The 16,211-nt window shown below is 30.4% G+C and overlaps 1 protein-coding gene and 1 long non-coding RNA gene across 4 annotated transcripts in view; one reads left to right on the top strand and one right to left on the bottom strand.

Annotated features, from left to right (window-relative positions):
- sbm (L-type amino acid transporter sobremesa) overlaps positions 1 to 16,211 on the bottom strand; it is a 46,345-nt gene that overhangs the window by 14,427 nt on the left and 15,707 nt on the right. Inside the window, exon 1 of one of the 3 annotated variants that reach the window (XM_074125468.1) lies at positions 13,000 to 13,131. The exons of 1 other annotated variant lie outside the window; for it this stretch is intronic. In XM_074125468.1, the coding sequence (XP_073981569.1) occupies positions 13,000 to 13,003 (4 nt within the window). In that variant the 5' untranslated portion in view covers positions 13,004 to 13,131. Of the gene's footprint in view, positions 1 to 3,630; positions 3,808 to 12,999; positions 13,132 to 16,211 lie in introns of those variants that run through there. One more of the 3 variants, XM_074125466.1, reaches the window with a different exon arrangement.
- Positions 9,836 to 15,571, top strand: LOC141452925 (uncharacterized). Its single transcript, XR_012457682.1, has 3 exons — positions 9,836 to 9,886; positions 12,059 to 12,124; positions 13,392 to 15,571. It is a non-coding gene; the product is annotated as an uncharacterized lncRNA (long non-coding RNA).

Below are 16,211 nucleotides of genomic sequence, written 5' to 3'. Positions count from 1 at the left end.
TTGGTTTTCTTTATGTAAAATCCTTATGAAAAAATACGAAGCGAAATATAGTACGAGTAGGTATATTTATTTTGTCACCACTAAGACAGGTATTTCTTATTAGAGCTAACATGAACTACGAGTTTTAAAAATAAATATAAAAGAGTATATATACACAAAATCAGTTTAAAAAAATTAAAAACAAAAATTAACATTGACTGGATATTGAATGATTGATTCTGAGCAGTGTAAGGCATTATGGGGTCTTAGTCTGTGGGGTCTTACCACAAAATGAAAATGTATTAGGATTCCGATAGCAAAATAACTAAAGATGGGCTATGTTCGAAACAGGGTGAAAGCATAAAAAAGCCACGAACAGATTTGTTAAGGCAAGAATAATCAATATAACTTTTTTTTTAGTTGAACCTTCGTTAATCTAATCAAGATAAGTTTTCCGATTACCAATTTGAAAATACTTCACTGGCGGAACAAAAATTTATTAACGAAAAAATTGTACAAAGTAGGAACATTTTTTGAGGAAGCTATTCAATATTTATATTAGTTATAGGCTATGAATCAGATAATTATGTTTACAACTACCCATTCTTGTAAATATTTATGAAGAGGAAAATAGGATTACCATTTTCTGTTATGCATAAATATTGACTATTTAAATATAGAATATTTTTATTCCAATGTTCCATTGCAATAACAAAAATTAATATGGTTACTTTAATTTTAACTTGAGTAGTTTTATGCAGTAAAGGACTAATTTGTACTACTAAATTCAGGTAATTTAGCCTAGAAACCATCCCAATAAAGAAAACTAAATAAAATAATTGAAAATTAATTTAGAAGCACAATTATTTTTATCAGATTAATGTTGTTTTAGCAAGAAAACTTCCAATCCTCGTTGGAGTATTGCATAGTTGTATCTACATTAGCTAAATTTGTGAAGTAATAGCTATAATAGAAAATAATGTTTAGTTGCAGTCAGGGGGGAGGGAACAAACAAAAAACGAGACAATTGAAAGGTGAAGAGGGCAGCATAGATTTTTCAATCTAAGCTGAGTTTTAAATTTCATCATTGGAAAGCATGAATTTTGATTTAACCACCTCGTTCTCAGAATATTGATACTTTTGTTTTTACAAAAAAAAATTTAAAAAAAAACAGGAATAACACAGTTTGTAGGCAAACCTAGCCTACTTGTGTCAAATGCATTTTTTTTTTAATAGGCCACAATACTTCGTTCCAGGTAATTTTTGTATTCAATATTTAAGGAATCAATACTGCAACTTGGAGAGACTTAAAACCTTCTTCTTTTGCTAGAAATAAAAGAACCTATCATTACTCTTTTCCATCTTCACCAGAGCTTCATCCAAGATTTATTTTTTAGTAAAAGGTCAATGACTTTTCAGTGCAATGTCGGTTTCTCCGTACAGATGTCTCGGACAGCGAGGTTTTGAGACTCCTAGAAGAGAAAATCTTTTGGCGAATACTACGACTTGCGCTTTGAATATTGCGATTGAGACAATCATAAGCTTTCCTTTCATCTCTGTTGTTCTTGACTTCGGTAAGAGGCGGAAAAGACTGTGATTGTAGGGCTAAGCAGAGTACCCACCAACTGGAACTGTTTGAGTACCATTAAGTACATCTCACCAAATGACAAGGATGTTGTAAGAATGTGATAGTCTCCAATATCCAGTGTGGATATTTATGCAAACTGAATATTCTTGGAAATGGCGGAGCGAGAAAAAAAGATAAATGATTATATTATTACCAATTTGAAAATATGTACTTCACTGGCAGAACAATAATGTATTAACGAAAAAATTGTACAAAGTAGGAACATTTATTGTAGAAGCTATTCAATATTACTCAGGATTTCTTTAGGAGAAATATTAGCTGACTTTGCCCAATTGTCAAACAACCTACAACCCTATTTGAAAGTGACATTCCTTATATTTTTTATATATTAAATATTTTATCCTTGGTTATTAGTTATGAAGTTTTAATCGGTTTCCAACTTTTTATCCGTCAACAATTTGGTGTAGAGAATATGACTTCCACTTAAAATTTTCTGCTGCACACAGTATTGGCTACTGACATTATCAAAAGGATTAGAGTGTGACGCGAAGCATTTTGATGAAAATCTAATTCTCAACACTGAACTATACAATCAAATTCTGTAACGATTTCAGAAATAAGAAATGTGCTAAGGTGGTGGATCAAATCGTTAAATTTTTCTGCAGATTAACCGTTTAAATTTTTGTGACAGGTCTAAGGACTACAATAAAAATTGACTATAAAGAAATACTTAATCCCAAAAGGGTCTCGTGTAAGCATTAAAAAGAACCAAATTACTGCAGGATTCCGATAATGATTTCAGTGTAATCTCCCGCATCAGCCATTACATTTATTCGGCATATACGAGAATTGCCACATTTCAGATAAATAAATCCTTTATTATGTACTCGATTTAGAGTAATCTGTGAGGACCAAAGTATTCATTTTTTAAGAAAACTTTTTAGATGGGTAAAAATTCTACAAATTTTTAGAGAAAAGTAGGATGAATAGATTAATTACAATATTTTTCTAGTAATGGTTTTTTATTCCATTAATTAACTCCAAAAATAATTTATATATTTTTAATACCAAGATAAACAAATTACCAAAGTAAATTATTATAAATTTAACAGAGTTAATTTGAAATCTCTTAAAACGATCCTATCATTACTAAGAAAACAGTTGTCTGAGGTAAGTGGATATGATGCACGAATTTAGTTTCCTGGATACCAGGCCTCTCCCATACATGTAAAGCATGTATTTATAGATCGGCTACTCTCTACTGGCCCATGGCCATTGCTTCTCTTTCTTTGTAGCAATAGCACAATATTTTCTTTTCTCCGAAGAATGTTTTTTCACTAATTAAAAACAGAATCACACACAAAATCGATTGAAAATGGATACGATTTTTATATCCAGTTATAGAGTATGACGCAACATTTTGAAGTATGGTACTATTGAATGCTTTAAAAGAAAAAGATTACATGAGTAATTATTTGTTTATGATGACCAAAAAGAAACATTGACCTCAATAAGCTAGATTCAAAGAAGCACTTTTAATTTTAAATTACAAAAATGAGTATAATTAACTGAATGATTCATAAATTTGATTTTTTGCGCATTGTAATGGTTCGGCCTTAATTTTATTGTCAATAGATGCAATAGATTAATGGCATTTTTATCGCTGCAATAAAAAATAAGTGTTGCTTCTCTATTTACATATTATGATAGATTGAATTTTAAATGCGATTCGGTGCGATGGAAGATCCTCATCAATGTAAATTTCATTTGAAATTGAAGAGTGTTCTGTACCTCCTATTTTATGGTCGTAAAACATACTATTTATGAGTTTCTTCAAAAGTCATGAATTTAATGGCAGACGTAGTCTAACATTTATATTTAAAAATGTTTTAAACAGAGTGATTTTTAATTTTGATTTTAAAATTTCCAGAAATATTTGGATTATAAATAAATTATAATTGAAAGTCCTCTGCACGCATGCACCAAATAGGTTCTTATTTTATTAAAAAACATTGCAATGCAATAATACAAGAGATAAAAAAAGAAATATAAACATAAATCACCTTGATCAAATTTAGATAGTACAGTAGACTTGGATTCGGCTGTGAAGGTACAGAATAGATCGTGAATCTTTCCTCTCATGACCGCCGCAGCCGGCTTGTTCTGAACGACTGTTCTCTCTCGACCAGGAGGGGCTGCGCTTGCGGCTATCCGCTCAATACATGAAGGATTCCCCCACCATCTTCAACTAATCACTTCGCGTAGCTTGCTAATTCCACCCTCACCAAATACGCATTTCTTGGCTATTGTTTGCCACAACATAGGATACCAACTTTTTCAGTTTGTTTGTACTTAACGCCAATATTTTTTTATTCATGGTGATAAAAGGAATAATTGATTTTGACGGATTTATGGTCTCGAGAGATTCATAAACAAATTCATAACAGAGAAGATTATGAGGAGAAACATGCTTTACATTTGACAAATTTTTCACTGCAAACAATATGAAACCTGTAAAAATCAAATGGTAAACAAAGAGCAAATCAAATGGTAATCGGAAAGAGTTGAGTACAAAGTACAGGTTGTAAAGAAGGTTTATCTCCGTCATGTCCTTCAATTTGTTCTTTAATTCTAGAAAAGCTGTTACAGGGGTGTGATCTTTCTGGCACTAACCCTATTTGCCTTTGACCAAAACTGTGCGTATTTTCAGTACGTTATTTGTTGTTATCTGCTCAGGTCAGAATTAATGGTAACTCCAACAGGAGCGTTGATTACTCCTGCCTAATTTCTGAAGTCGCAAACCTTTGTCTTTTTCTCAAATTCGCTCTTGTGACAATCGGAAATGGCGATTGACTACAATCCATCTACATAGGAATTGGCCATAAATACTTTATATGCCACTATTCTTCTTAGAAAGCGCATGTGAGATGAATTTTTTTTTTAAAGTGAAGTTGGAAAAATAACTATCCAGCGGTGTATTGTTGACTGTTATTATTCGTAAGCGATACCATCGATAGCAAAACTTTGGTATCTTTTTGATCTCCAACAGTTCTGTCACAATGTAGATAAAATAAATGCTTTTATTAATTGTCCCCAGAAGAGTCTAGAAGAAAGAGATAACAACTAACGAAGAAATTGAAGAAAAATTGCCCCCACTGAAATATAAGTTCAGTGTAAATGACGACTAAATTGACAATAACCACATAGCCGATAGGCATTTTTTTCGACTATTAGCCCGATTTATGTTTTTATATGAGAATTCATCAAGTTATTTGCTTTTAGCTGCATGTGCAACGAAGGCAAACAAAAAAGCATCGTCTTGCAGAAGGGACGCATTTTACAAGTTATTAGAGTTCATGTATCTCAGTACCTATTGTTTATATCACGATAAGATTCTGATACAATTGAGAAATAAACATTTTTTATATATTGTAGGGCGGGGTGTTCAATTCTTCATCAAGGCTACCTGGTGAGTCCTTAAAAGAGTGAGGAGTGGGAAGATGGAATAGTTTGGTATAGTCTTGCGAATTTGATGAAATGAAAATGATTTTGACAGACTTCTTTAGGCGGTCAATGTGGTAAACGAATGCTAGGCTTTTTGGAAAGGATTAGTTTCACAATCGTCTTTCTTTGAGTGATGGACTTGGTTGCTGGTAACGATTTGGCTCTTCAGAGCTCAGACACGCGCCGCTACTACCGGTTGCTGCATCGGAAAGATTTAATAACAACAAAAAAGTGAATACTTATTTTAGTTAAATGAAACAGTGGATTTCGTTGATTAGACGCTCCTAATTTTATTTTTTGAGCTTAGTATCAGATTGTAATAATTTAGAGGACCAAATTAAAGAAATACTTTATACATAAGCGGAAGTTTTTAGTCCTGGCCTCCAATAAGATCCTATTTCGTTAAAGTTTAGTACTAATGCTGTCCCTACCCATAGCTCTGCATGTAACTTATTAATAGATACAAATATAATGTTGTCATTCTTATCTAAGGCGTACTGTTTATTTTTGTTGTTTTTGGGGTCTTGCTTGCAACGTATGCCATGTATACTGCATATGGAAGAAGAATGCACTCTCTAAATCTTCAGCAATTGAATACTGCTTTAACTCTACTTATTTTTAAGTTTTATTCTTTATGTTTGTCGATTCCATCATTATAAAGATTTTAAAAATGAAGTTTTGTATAACATTTTGGTTGAACCTAACACTAAATGGGTCATGGAATTATATTGAAATAAAAATACAGAGGTAAAAATAGAATTATGACAAACGTCGAATTCGTTCGACATCAATAGATACCTAAATTATATATCTAAATATACCTATAAAAATATACCTAAATCAATCACGAAATCCTAAAAATAATACAAAGTAAAACCATAAAACCATTTTTAATAAATTTTTAAATGTGTTTTTAATTTAAAGATAATGAATTAGGGCCGATTTTGAAAAACATTTTGAAGCTGAATCTCTTAGCTTTTTTATATTATATATATATATATATATATAAATTAATTTTGCAAAAATAAGAACTCTTTTGAACAAAATTGAAAAAGTTTATAAACTTATACAAAACGCAAATTATCATGTATATACAATATCTTCTTCGTATTCAGTTTACAATGAATTGCAATTAAAAACTGATTTCATACGGACTCAACTCATTCATTTTAAACTTTTCCTTCTTGAATAAGCATACTAGCATTTTTGAAGAAATATTTTAGTAAATATTCCTTCACCTGTTAAAAGGGTCTTAAATCTGAAAAGACGTAGTTCTCTTATAAATGTATACTCCTGTGAAAGAAGTGAACTTAAAACGTATTTACACAATAATTTACTCAAACAATCATTCACATCAAGAAAAAAGTTCGCAATAACAAATATGTATATGCAGACTAATTCTAGTTCAAAATGCCTACTGACAGGCTAATAGATGCATAAACGCTAACAGCTTAACAATTTTAAAATGGAATTAAGAGATAGAAACTATTTTGCCAAGAGCGGTTGTGCAACTACACTGTTTTACGTACCGAACATTCTCATCAACCATAAAGATATTTCTAAATCTATAAAAAGAGAATTCTTTATTATTTTCAGCAGCCAAATAGTGTTATGACTCAATACTATAATCATAAATATGATAGAATAAATAGAAACAAAATTTGTACATAACGTAACATATACTATATGTTTGTTAGTTATTGAAGAAGAGGTTCAGAAAATTTGTTCAAAAGATAAATCTTGGCTAGTATTACAAGAAAGTCTATTTTCTACTTCCAGAATTCTATTCTTACACCAGAGTTTAATCATGCACATGTTTGATCATTCCTAATTTTCTACTTGTAGAATTCTATTCTTCTCTCAGGATCTGATCATACAAATAAGGTCGACTAGTTTTGGAAGTAGTAGTTGAGAAAAAAGAAAAAATTGAGAAACTTCATTAGTTTTACTAGAAATTCCTTATTTCCATTTTCTAACAATCTATTTTTAGGCCAGGTTTACATATTGTATCGTAGAAACGCTAGTTGGGATGTAGAGTTTCTCCTTCTAAACGACAAATTAGAAAATAATCGCTAGATCTACAAGAAAATCCTTAATTTCTTCTTTTAACATTCCACTTACAGCTATTTCTGCTAATGCCTTTTCAGTTATTTAAATTTAGTCATGCTCGTTATTTTAATATATTAAAAGTAATATAATAATGAAGAGCTGTGGTAACTCTGCGCCTATAAAAAAGAAAACTGAATATTCTCCGAGAACCTGAGGAATTTAGTATTTCAGTCTAATTTATCTCAGAATAGGACTTTCTAAGATAATTTTTAGTTTTATTCAAAATCAATCGTTGAACTTGATTAAAAATAATTGATATAAGTTCCAGTATATAAAAAATCAAATAAAATAATAATTTATAACAATAATAATAAAATACTATTAATTTCAAAGAATGGCAGGTAAAAAGCGAATTATATTCTAACATCATAAAAGAATACTTTTCATATATTACATCTACAGAAGAAAAGGATTATTTATTTAATCCCTAGGACCTTGAAAGATCTGAACTTGGAATAATTCCCAACTTCAGAAATAACTAAATACTTGAACTAATTACTCTGAAAAAAAAAATTCAAATAATTCTTGAGAAATGAAATGAAAATATAATAATTATTACAAAGTCTAACATGTTTAATAAAGGCTCTATAATCTTAGATGCAAAAACTTGCTTTTAATTTCAACTATGTTTGGTGAAAGTCACAACAGCTACTTACTAACAATGCCGCTAACGTAATTTATTATATTGCTACTGATTAAATACCCTAAGGGGACAGTGGTCCAGCTCTTTCTTTTATGGAAATTAAATATTTTTAATTGTATTCAAAATTTAAACATTTTAGTACAATTAAAATATTACAATCCCTTTCTCATTTTGCAGAAGAATAAGATTCATAAAATGCGTACAATTCACTTTAAAAAAAAACAAAAAACAAAAAAGTGTCAGTGTTCTGATTTGTGGCGGGGAGTTGCAACACCATTGGACACCCTAAGGGGTTTGAAAAGTCTTCTAATTTAATTGATTTTATTCGTCGTAGCGTTAATATTTCCATAAAAGTCAATACAGTAAGCATAAACAAAATATGTGCAATAATATTGTATAATACATATTAACATTGAAGTGTTGAAGATAATACATGATATGTAACGAATTATAATAATAAATGCGTGTTTTAACGAATAATATCAAATATTCTATCCAACACTATGGACCATTTTCTTTTTATCATTAAAGGTAAAGAGTAAGTAGACTCAAGTTGATTGTTAAGAATCATGGAGAATCAAAAAAACTATTGATCTCAACAGAAAGTACCGCTCGAGCAAATGTCTAAGAATTTCAAGAGCTATCTGAAAATGATAATTATGAAACGTACTTTTCTGTAAAAGTTTTTTTTTTAACAAAAAAGAAAAAGAGAATTACTTTAAATTATTAATATGAATTATTATAAAGGAGATCTTCCTTAGAAGCAGAAAATTACCTCAGACCAAATATACCTATTACAATGCTAATCCGTGATTATAATGAGAGGTAGCACCTAAATATAAATCAGCAACTTCGGTGCCTTAACTCTTGATGGAACAGTGAAGAAACTATTCATAAAAAAATGTCTTTACCAGAAATCTTTCTACAATTAGTAGATGCTAAGAAAGTGAAGGTTAAGCAATAAAATTTTTAACTATAGTTACAGACTATTGCTTTAAGCAAGTGTCCAGGAAAACAAAACATGGTATCTAATATGAAAGTGAAACTTAAGACCATAAAACCTTTCATCCTATTTCACGACACCGTCTACAAAATGCCAATTAGGATTGGACGAGGTTGAAGACCTCGTCGCATCGGATTTTTTGAAGACTGTAACTGTAAGTTTTATCAGTAAACAGAGAAATGAAAATAAATTTCAAAACTGACTCCACATTTCTTGACTGCAACAAGATTAAAAATAACAGCTTTCCATTGTATTCTTATAATAATAAGAAGATATCCGGCATTTACAGAGTAGTTGTTAAATTTAATAGTAATAGCGGAAATGGTAGAACAAAATGGATAATAAAGGAGTAAAGTAAATTAATCGCCTCTTTTTTTTCAGGCGGGGCTTAACGTCCTGCTACCAATTAGGTGTCGTGGATGGAGACAACTAACAAATGTATTATACAACAAATTTCTCTTATAAACTATTAAATAAAATCCAAGGCCTAGACCGGGAATCGAACTCATTACCACAATACGTCTTTTAATTTTTTGAACCTTGCCTGTAACAACTACTTTGGCTTCTAAGCAATTAAAACTAAGCAGTAAGTCAGAAAATATTAATGTACTCACCTATCTCAGGATCTGTATGAATGATTTCTTCTCTGCAACCAATAACACTTAGAATTTTTGATTTCCATTCACCAATCATGTGGACAAAATTTACGGGGGTTGTTTACATATAATTAAATATAAAATATAGGATTTCCTTAAGAGATAAAAGGCAAAATTATTACTAGAGCAGTACTCACATAAATTATTAAATAAATGGGAAAAATTATTTAAATGGCTAATTATTTTGATTTTATCTAGTAAACTAAACGATATAAAGAGAATATCTTCCAATGTATTGCGGATATGTGATTTATGAATTTTGCACTACGAATTAATGTAAATAAAAATGTTTGACAAAACTAGGTAATTGGTTTAGATTGAGAGCTGTGCGAGATACTGGCAGTAAGGTAAAGGTATTTGGAGACTTCACTGACCCAGTTCTTCTCCTACAATCCTATTCTAAGGTAATGAATATATTTATAGCAACCTTTTATTGTAGGCTTTTCTAATTAGCGACCCTATCATCTCTTGAGTGTGTTACTTATTTCAATTTTTATGTAAACAAATTTTCATTTAAAATTTCTCGATTTTTGGAAAGAGAACGAGGAAATTGTTTTCATGTATTTAAAGTTTTTTGAACTAATATTACTAATTACTAATTAATAGAAGATACTAATTAGTAGTAATTAGTAATAGAAGTTACCATAAGCGTTTGCAAAGTGTAATAATTATGATAATTTTTCTAAATGAAGTTTTTTCGCCAGCCATACATCTTTTTGAGATGAACCGAGGGTTTCCAAAAATGTAGGCCTGAGTGAAATATTTGGTGCCTACGGCTATGTGGCAAGAATTTAGTGGAACTTATTTAGTTTGTAATACCAACGCTGTATCCAAACACGGAAGTAATAGTTCCAATTTTATATAACTAAATCGCTCTCTCGGAAATTCTTTCATAATCAATTTTTTACCAATAAAAAAATGTTTCAGGGCAGTTAGCGCTCTGATTAAAATGAAAATATGTGACTTTTTTCGGGATCATTTAAGAAAACTCAGAAAGCATTTCTTCATAATCTCAGATTCTTGGTTTCTAGGGTGGATATCGTAGCAACTACAACACCTGGTAGCTACCCAGACGTCCAAATCAGTCATGCATAACGGCACTGCAGTTCATCTAGATGTGAAGTATTAGCCTCTTTCACTTCTCTATAGGATCTGCAGGAATTATGTACCACATCCAGCTCTTTTATCAGCTCTCTGAGTCGACAATCCCCTTGAAGAAATCCATCAGTACACACAGCCTATGTTTGCTGAGACCGAAGCAAGTCTATCTTATTTTGATTATAATTGCTCAGGCAGATATTCACATATCTCACTCTCGGTTCTGTTTTTGCTTTTGCGAGAACAGTCGCTTGTCCAAACCAAGTGTTAAAGTCTCATAAAGAATATAGCCATGATGTCGGCCTCTTCATTTACTTGAACGCCATCATATTTTTGCACCCAAAGGTTACTGTTTTATTCTTGTCAAGGTTACTGATTGAGATTATCAAGGCATTCAGCAACCAGATAAGAATTCAAATGCTCTTTAAGGCAGACAAGTACCAGATAAGATTAATATATACATATATCCTTTCCTACCGGTCGAGGTTAAACTGGGCCATTTTCCTATTATGAATCTTCACCTAGAAGATTCAAGAAACATTATCCGTAGGCTCCAAGTGCCTGATCCTTTAGAGAACAAACATATCAATCTTCTCAAAGATAGCGAACCATCCGTGTGCTTTACAATATCGTACGTTTTTAATACAATTAAAAAGGAGTTCTTTGCACCATACCTTCCTGGTCCTCTGCCTCGAAGCGAAATATTAAGAATTGCATTCTTCCTAGAGAAGATTCAGGAGGAGCTAGCAGTACTTCTACTCATTAATTGTAAATACCTCTCTTCAACAATAACGTCCTGGGAATAATGTTGCAAAGTTAAGTTTAAAGGCTCTGTACGTGTAATTTTTGTATAAACTTGTCTATTTTGATTGTAGCTAACAATATATTATATTTAAAATTCTAACAATTTATAATGTTATAAAATTTTGATTTTCAACAATGTCCGTTGTTGGCAAAGACACTCAGTTGGATTTTTATTTCTCATATCCAATATCTGTTTGTTGGCAACTAAGAATGTTGGTAAGATATCTAATGTTCACCTCCCTACCGCATCAAATATTATGATCTTGGCGTGAATGCCAATTGACAATCCTAACATTCCAGAATGTATTTTCTTTCAGTCTCTTAATTTGAATATAAGATGATATTCATCTTATGCTTGCATTATCAATAGTTTATTTTTGATTTTGCAAAGGTTTCTTTCATTAAACTTTCACAAAATGGAAGTTAATTTTTCAATTGAAAATATTAATCTGTTGTAATATTTTCTTTTATTGCCATTAACAATTACCGATTTTTTAATTGTCAGATTTTTTGATCTGAACACACATAAATATGGATGGAGATGATTATACTTAATGTTCGCTGATATTTTATTATTAGGTTCACATTTTGCAACAATGTTCACCATCACTACTGGCCCTCTCTCATGAAAATCTATCGGACAGTCAAACAAAATTATCTCTCTGATTTTTCAGAAATTAAAATTAAAATAGACCTGGACCTTTACAAGAAGACAACTGATGCGATTCCCTGGGATCCAGGTAAATAAATTAATTCTCATAGAAAATATTTTTAAATAAAATTTGGTGTTTTTTTTTACAGTTTTCTCTTTACAAAAAGTTCAAAGAAACTCACTAAAACCCTGGAAAATCCTTCACAAGGAAACGACAACAGCCGCCTCAACATGTTTGAGGAAACTGACTGTAACGTCGGTTTTTTTGTGTACACTAACGTAAACACAATCTCACATACATCACAAAACCAAACGGTGAAACATTTTTTTCTTATTCAGAAATCCCAAAATATGTATTTTAATAAAAATAAAAAAGGTATGTGTATGGAATGGAAGTAACAGCTCTCATAGAACTAATTTACAGGAACTAATTATTTAATAACTTAAATAATTTTAGAAACTTTATATTTCAATTTAAATTCGAGGAAAAAGTAAATAAAATGAAAAACTGAGCATATTGGAAAGGCTAAAATAACTTACTTAGAGAGTAGAGTTAATGTTATCAAAGTTCAGCGGAAACTTCAAGCACACTTTGAAGTTTTCCAAGATCTTGCAGAAGAAACTATTTACATCCCCGATTCTGAATTGAAGCCTGAATTTAGCTGATGGAGACACCATTATATTTTTTAAGTGTAGTACTTAATATAGTTATTAAGAGAATAGTTGGTCAGGTTTATCTAAGACTTAAAAGTCAGTTGATTAGTTATGTGGTTAATATTTGCCCAATCATTCCATTTCTCACGCCACTACCAATTAATCCCAATGCAACATAATTTGTTTTCATATGATACATTCCCGACAAATAAATATTTGTAACACATTTTGAAAATCCCTTCCACTTTCCCAGTCTGTAACCAATAATTTAGAGAATTGATACAAAAACAAAATATACAGTTTACTAACTCATTATTTGCAGCTGATTGTGACTTAACAGATTTGCTGTTTCTTAAACCTAACTTCAAAATAAAAACTCATTTCCAAAACTGTGATAAACATAAGGAAAACTTTAGATAAATTGAGTCAGCCTGATGTCATATCTATATAAAGAGCTGTTTTTAACTGATTACAAAGGAGGAACATTTCCTCATGAAAAATTGGAGTCCGAGATTAGCAGCACCTCACGTTCCCCTTCTTAGCGGCGCTGTTGATTTACTACTTGTAAATTTCAATGTTGAATAGAATTTGTATGCTCATTGTATTTATCTAAATGAATATAAAACTAAAGATTTATTAAAAAATTACTTGTTTAGTTAAGTATTCAAAAAAATGATAATTTTTTTTTTTTTGCTTAACAGAAAAGATGTCTAATCTTTATAAGATAAGAAAAATTCTAGCAGACTGCTGTTCATAAGGACTGCTGCATTTCACAGACCTTCAGGCAAATATAGATCAAGAAGAGCACTTGAAGAACAACTCCAAAGAAAGCATTTAGACCAGTAATTCACAACATTTTGATATCAGAGGGCCAAATTGATGAAGGTCTGAACTACGCCGCCAACCAATGTCCTGTTTAAGCCTATTTTCCATATTATCACTAATTACATTACTTACATCTTACATTGATTTCATTGATGAAACATAATTTATACATATACAATTACACTAATGTTGGGTTTTCCTAATAATAAAAAAATAATAGATGTAAAATACCGGCATAAAAATTTGAAGTTGTGAATCTGGCAAAAACCATTATTTTCTTACAACCTACTGTTACTGCAATTTTTACAGTTATTCGAAAAAAATTTTAAAATATATATAAAGTATATATTTCTTAGATGTTGTTGGTGGAGGTTGCACTTAGAAGTTTCTCATAATTTCTGTATAGCAGCTATCTTAATTCTTCATTCAGAGAATTGAACTTGATCTTCTGCAGATTTTCGAGCAGTCAAAGATCAAAAGATAGCCTCTTTTTATTCACAAATTCTACAAAAAAAGGTATGTTATGATTCCCATAATGTCTTATGAAACTACAATGCCCAGCAAGAGAACTGCACAGCAACTTTGTAAATATCTTAACAGCATTTCGACTAGATTGAAAATCCAAAACTAAAATCACATCCATTTAAATAGAAAAAGTTGCTCATTACGGGAAAACTTAGATGATTATAAAATCATTGACGTCAAAAATGTATTCTTAAAATAATTTCTCAGTTGTTCATTATTTTGGACAAATATATAAAATTCAGTAACCTAGAAGAATAACAAAAATAACCGTAAACCTTAGACCAAATCGAACTGAATAAATATTATATGTGTTTTAACGTGACGTAAGTTCAGACATTATTAATGGAAAAATTACTTACATTGAAAGGGGAGTAAAATTAGAGATACTATTGATCTATTAAAAGTGCTGCATTGCCAAAAATATAAATAATTAAACTTAAATATTTAACCAAGATTGTGAAAAAAAAGGGGAAAATAATAATAAATAGTAGAATATGAACTATTAATAAATATGGACAATCAACAAGTTGATAGTAGAATGGGGAAGATCTTCTGCAAGTGAAAGATTTTTTCAATAAAAAAATATTTATAATAGAGTGGTCAGGCCACCAGTTTGGGGTTGGTGTAGTAGAAATACTACAACTTCACTAAATAGAACATGAAAAGTTAGTCTGCTGCATTGTTTAGTAAGCTGGAGGTCAGGAATTTACTCAGTATTTCCAACTCCTTGATTCAATTCCAACGAATTTTTAAATGACATCACCCATCCAATAGAATTTCTTCTTCAACTCAAAATATATAATTAGTTCATAATCTTAAAGTAGAGATAATTACCAAGTCTATTATTGAATTAAGTGTCATCTCAAAATGGATATAAACTAGGACTTGCTAGTTTTTAATGTTTAATGAACAAAAATAAAATAGAATCTCGCCACTTTAACAGTAAAGTTCCACATCAAAAAATGAAATGCATATAATCTACTTATCTACTCACATAAATCAAATCTATAATTTTATTTACTATACTCTGAAATTAGGTAAATTCTATTAAATTTAATCAACTAAGCCAGTTACTGAAACAAATCATCAAATCGAAAAAAGAGACATGATGAAGAATTATTTGAGAATTCGGAAATTATTCATTTACTGAAATGATTAAATTTTAATAAAATATAAACCACTTTCCTGATTGCTTCATTAACACTAAGTGCAAAGCACTTAATGTGTGAAGCATATCTTTATAAATAGTAACATTAATTTGAAGTATAGCTGTAAAAGTATATTGTATTAGTAATTAAGTATTATTTTCTTAATGTATTGGCTAAAGTTATAATTAAGATCTTCTTTTTGTTTTGTTTTTGCCAAAACAAAATAAAAAAAAAACTAAAAAACAGTTTGCTTCTTTTTGTTGATTTGTTTCTTATATTTCTACTAACTTCTAACTTCTTTTCTCTATACTTTCTCTCAACATTAATTTAGTCAGTGAGCAATTTTCCCTACTCTTCTTTGTAAAAGCTAAAGCCCCCTGCATGAATGAATAAATAAATAAAGAAAACAAAGTTTAAGAAAATTTCGACTCCAAATCTGCTTTTTCTCCTACCATGCATAATTTCCTGCAATAAGTTTCTCATCAATTAGAAATGTAATACTGCATCAAGAGAGGATTATGTAAAAGATTTCGGTTATTTTCCTTAGTTATAAGATATTGAAATATTTTTTATCTTTCAGAATCGAAATTAGAAAGTTACTTATATAAATTTAATATAATCAAAACCATATAATAAATCAGGGTTATTGTTGAAAGAGAATCCTCGCCGGGCAGAGCTGTAGTAGTGCACTAGGCAGTCGTCCAGGACGCCAGAATGTAGGGGCGCCAGAATCAGCCAGCCTAAAGGGAAATTCTTATTTTAATTAAACGTAATAAGCGCACATTCGTCTATTACGCGTCACTAGAGCTTGTGATTATTAGATATAAACCAACAGGCGAAAGATTCCTTTTTTACAAATATAACAATATTTTGACAGTGATTCATTTTATTCAGTATTTCTTTCTAATTTAAGGTTAATTTTTGAATTTTAATGTAAGAATCTGTTGGAGATTTTGACTTTTTCATACTTCTGGAAAGGGAAAGCGCTAAAAGCAAAGTAATGCCTATTATTTCAAACTGGCT

Source organism: Rhodnius prolixus, unplaced genomic scaffold (assembly GCF_049639745.1).
Source record: "Rhodnius prolixus isolate KJV_2025 unplaced genomic scaffold, Rpr scaffold_3, whole genome shotgun sequence".
In the NCBI taxonomy this organism is placed as follows: domain Eukaryota; kingdom Metazoa; phylum Arthropoda; class Insecta; order Hemiptera; family Reduviidae; genus Rhodnius; species Rhodnius prolixus.
Note: the sequence above shows the minus strand (reverse complement) of the source record. Positions and strands in the feature narration are given on the sequence as shown.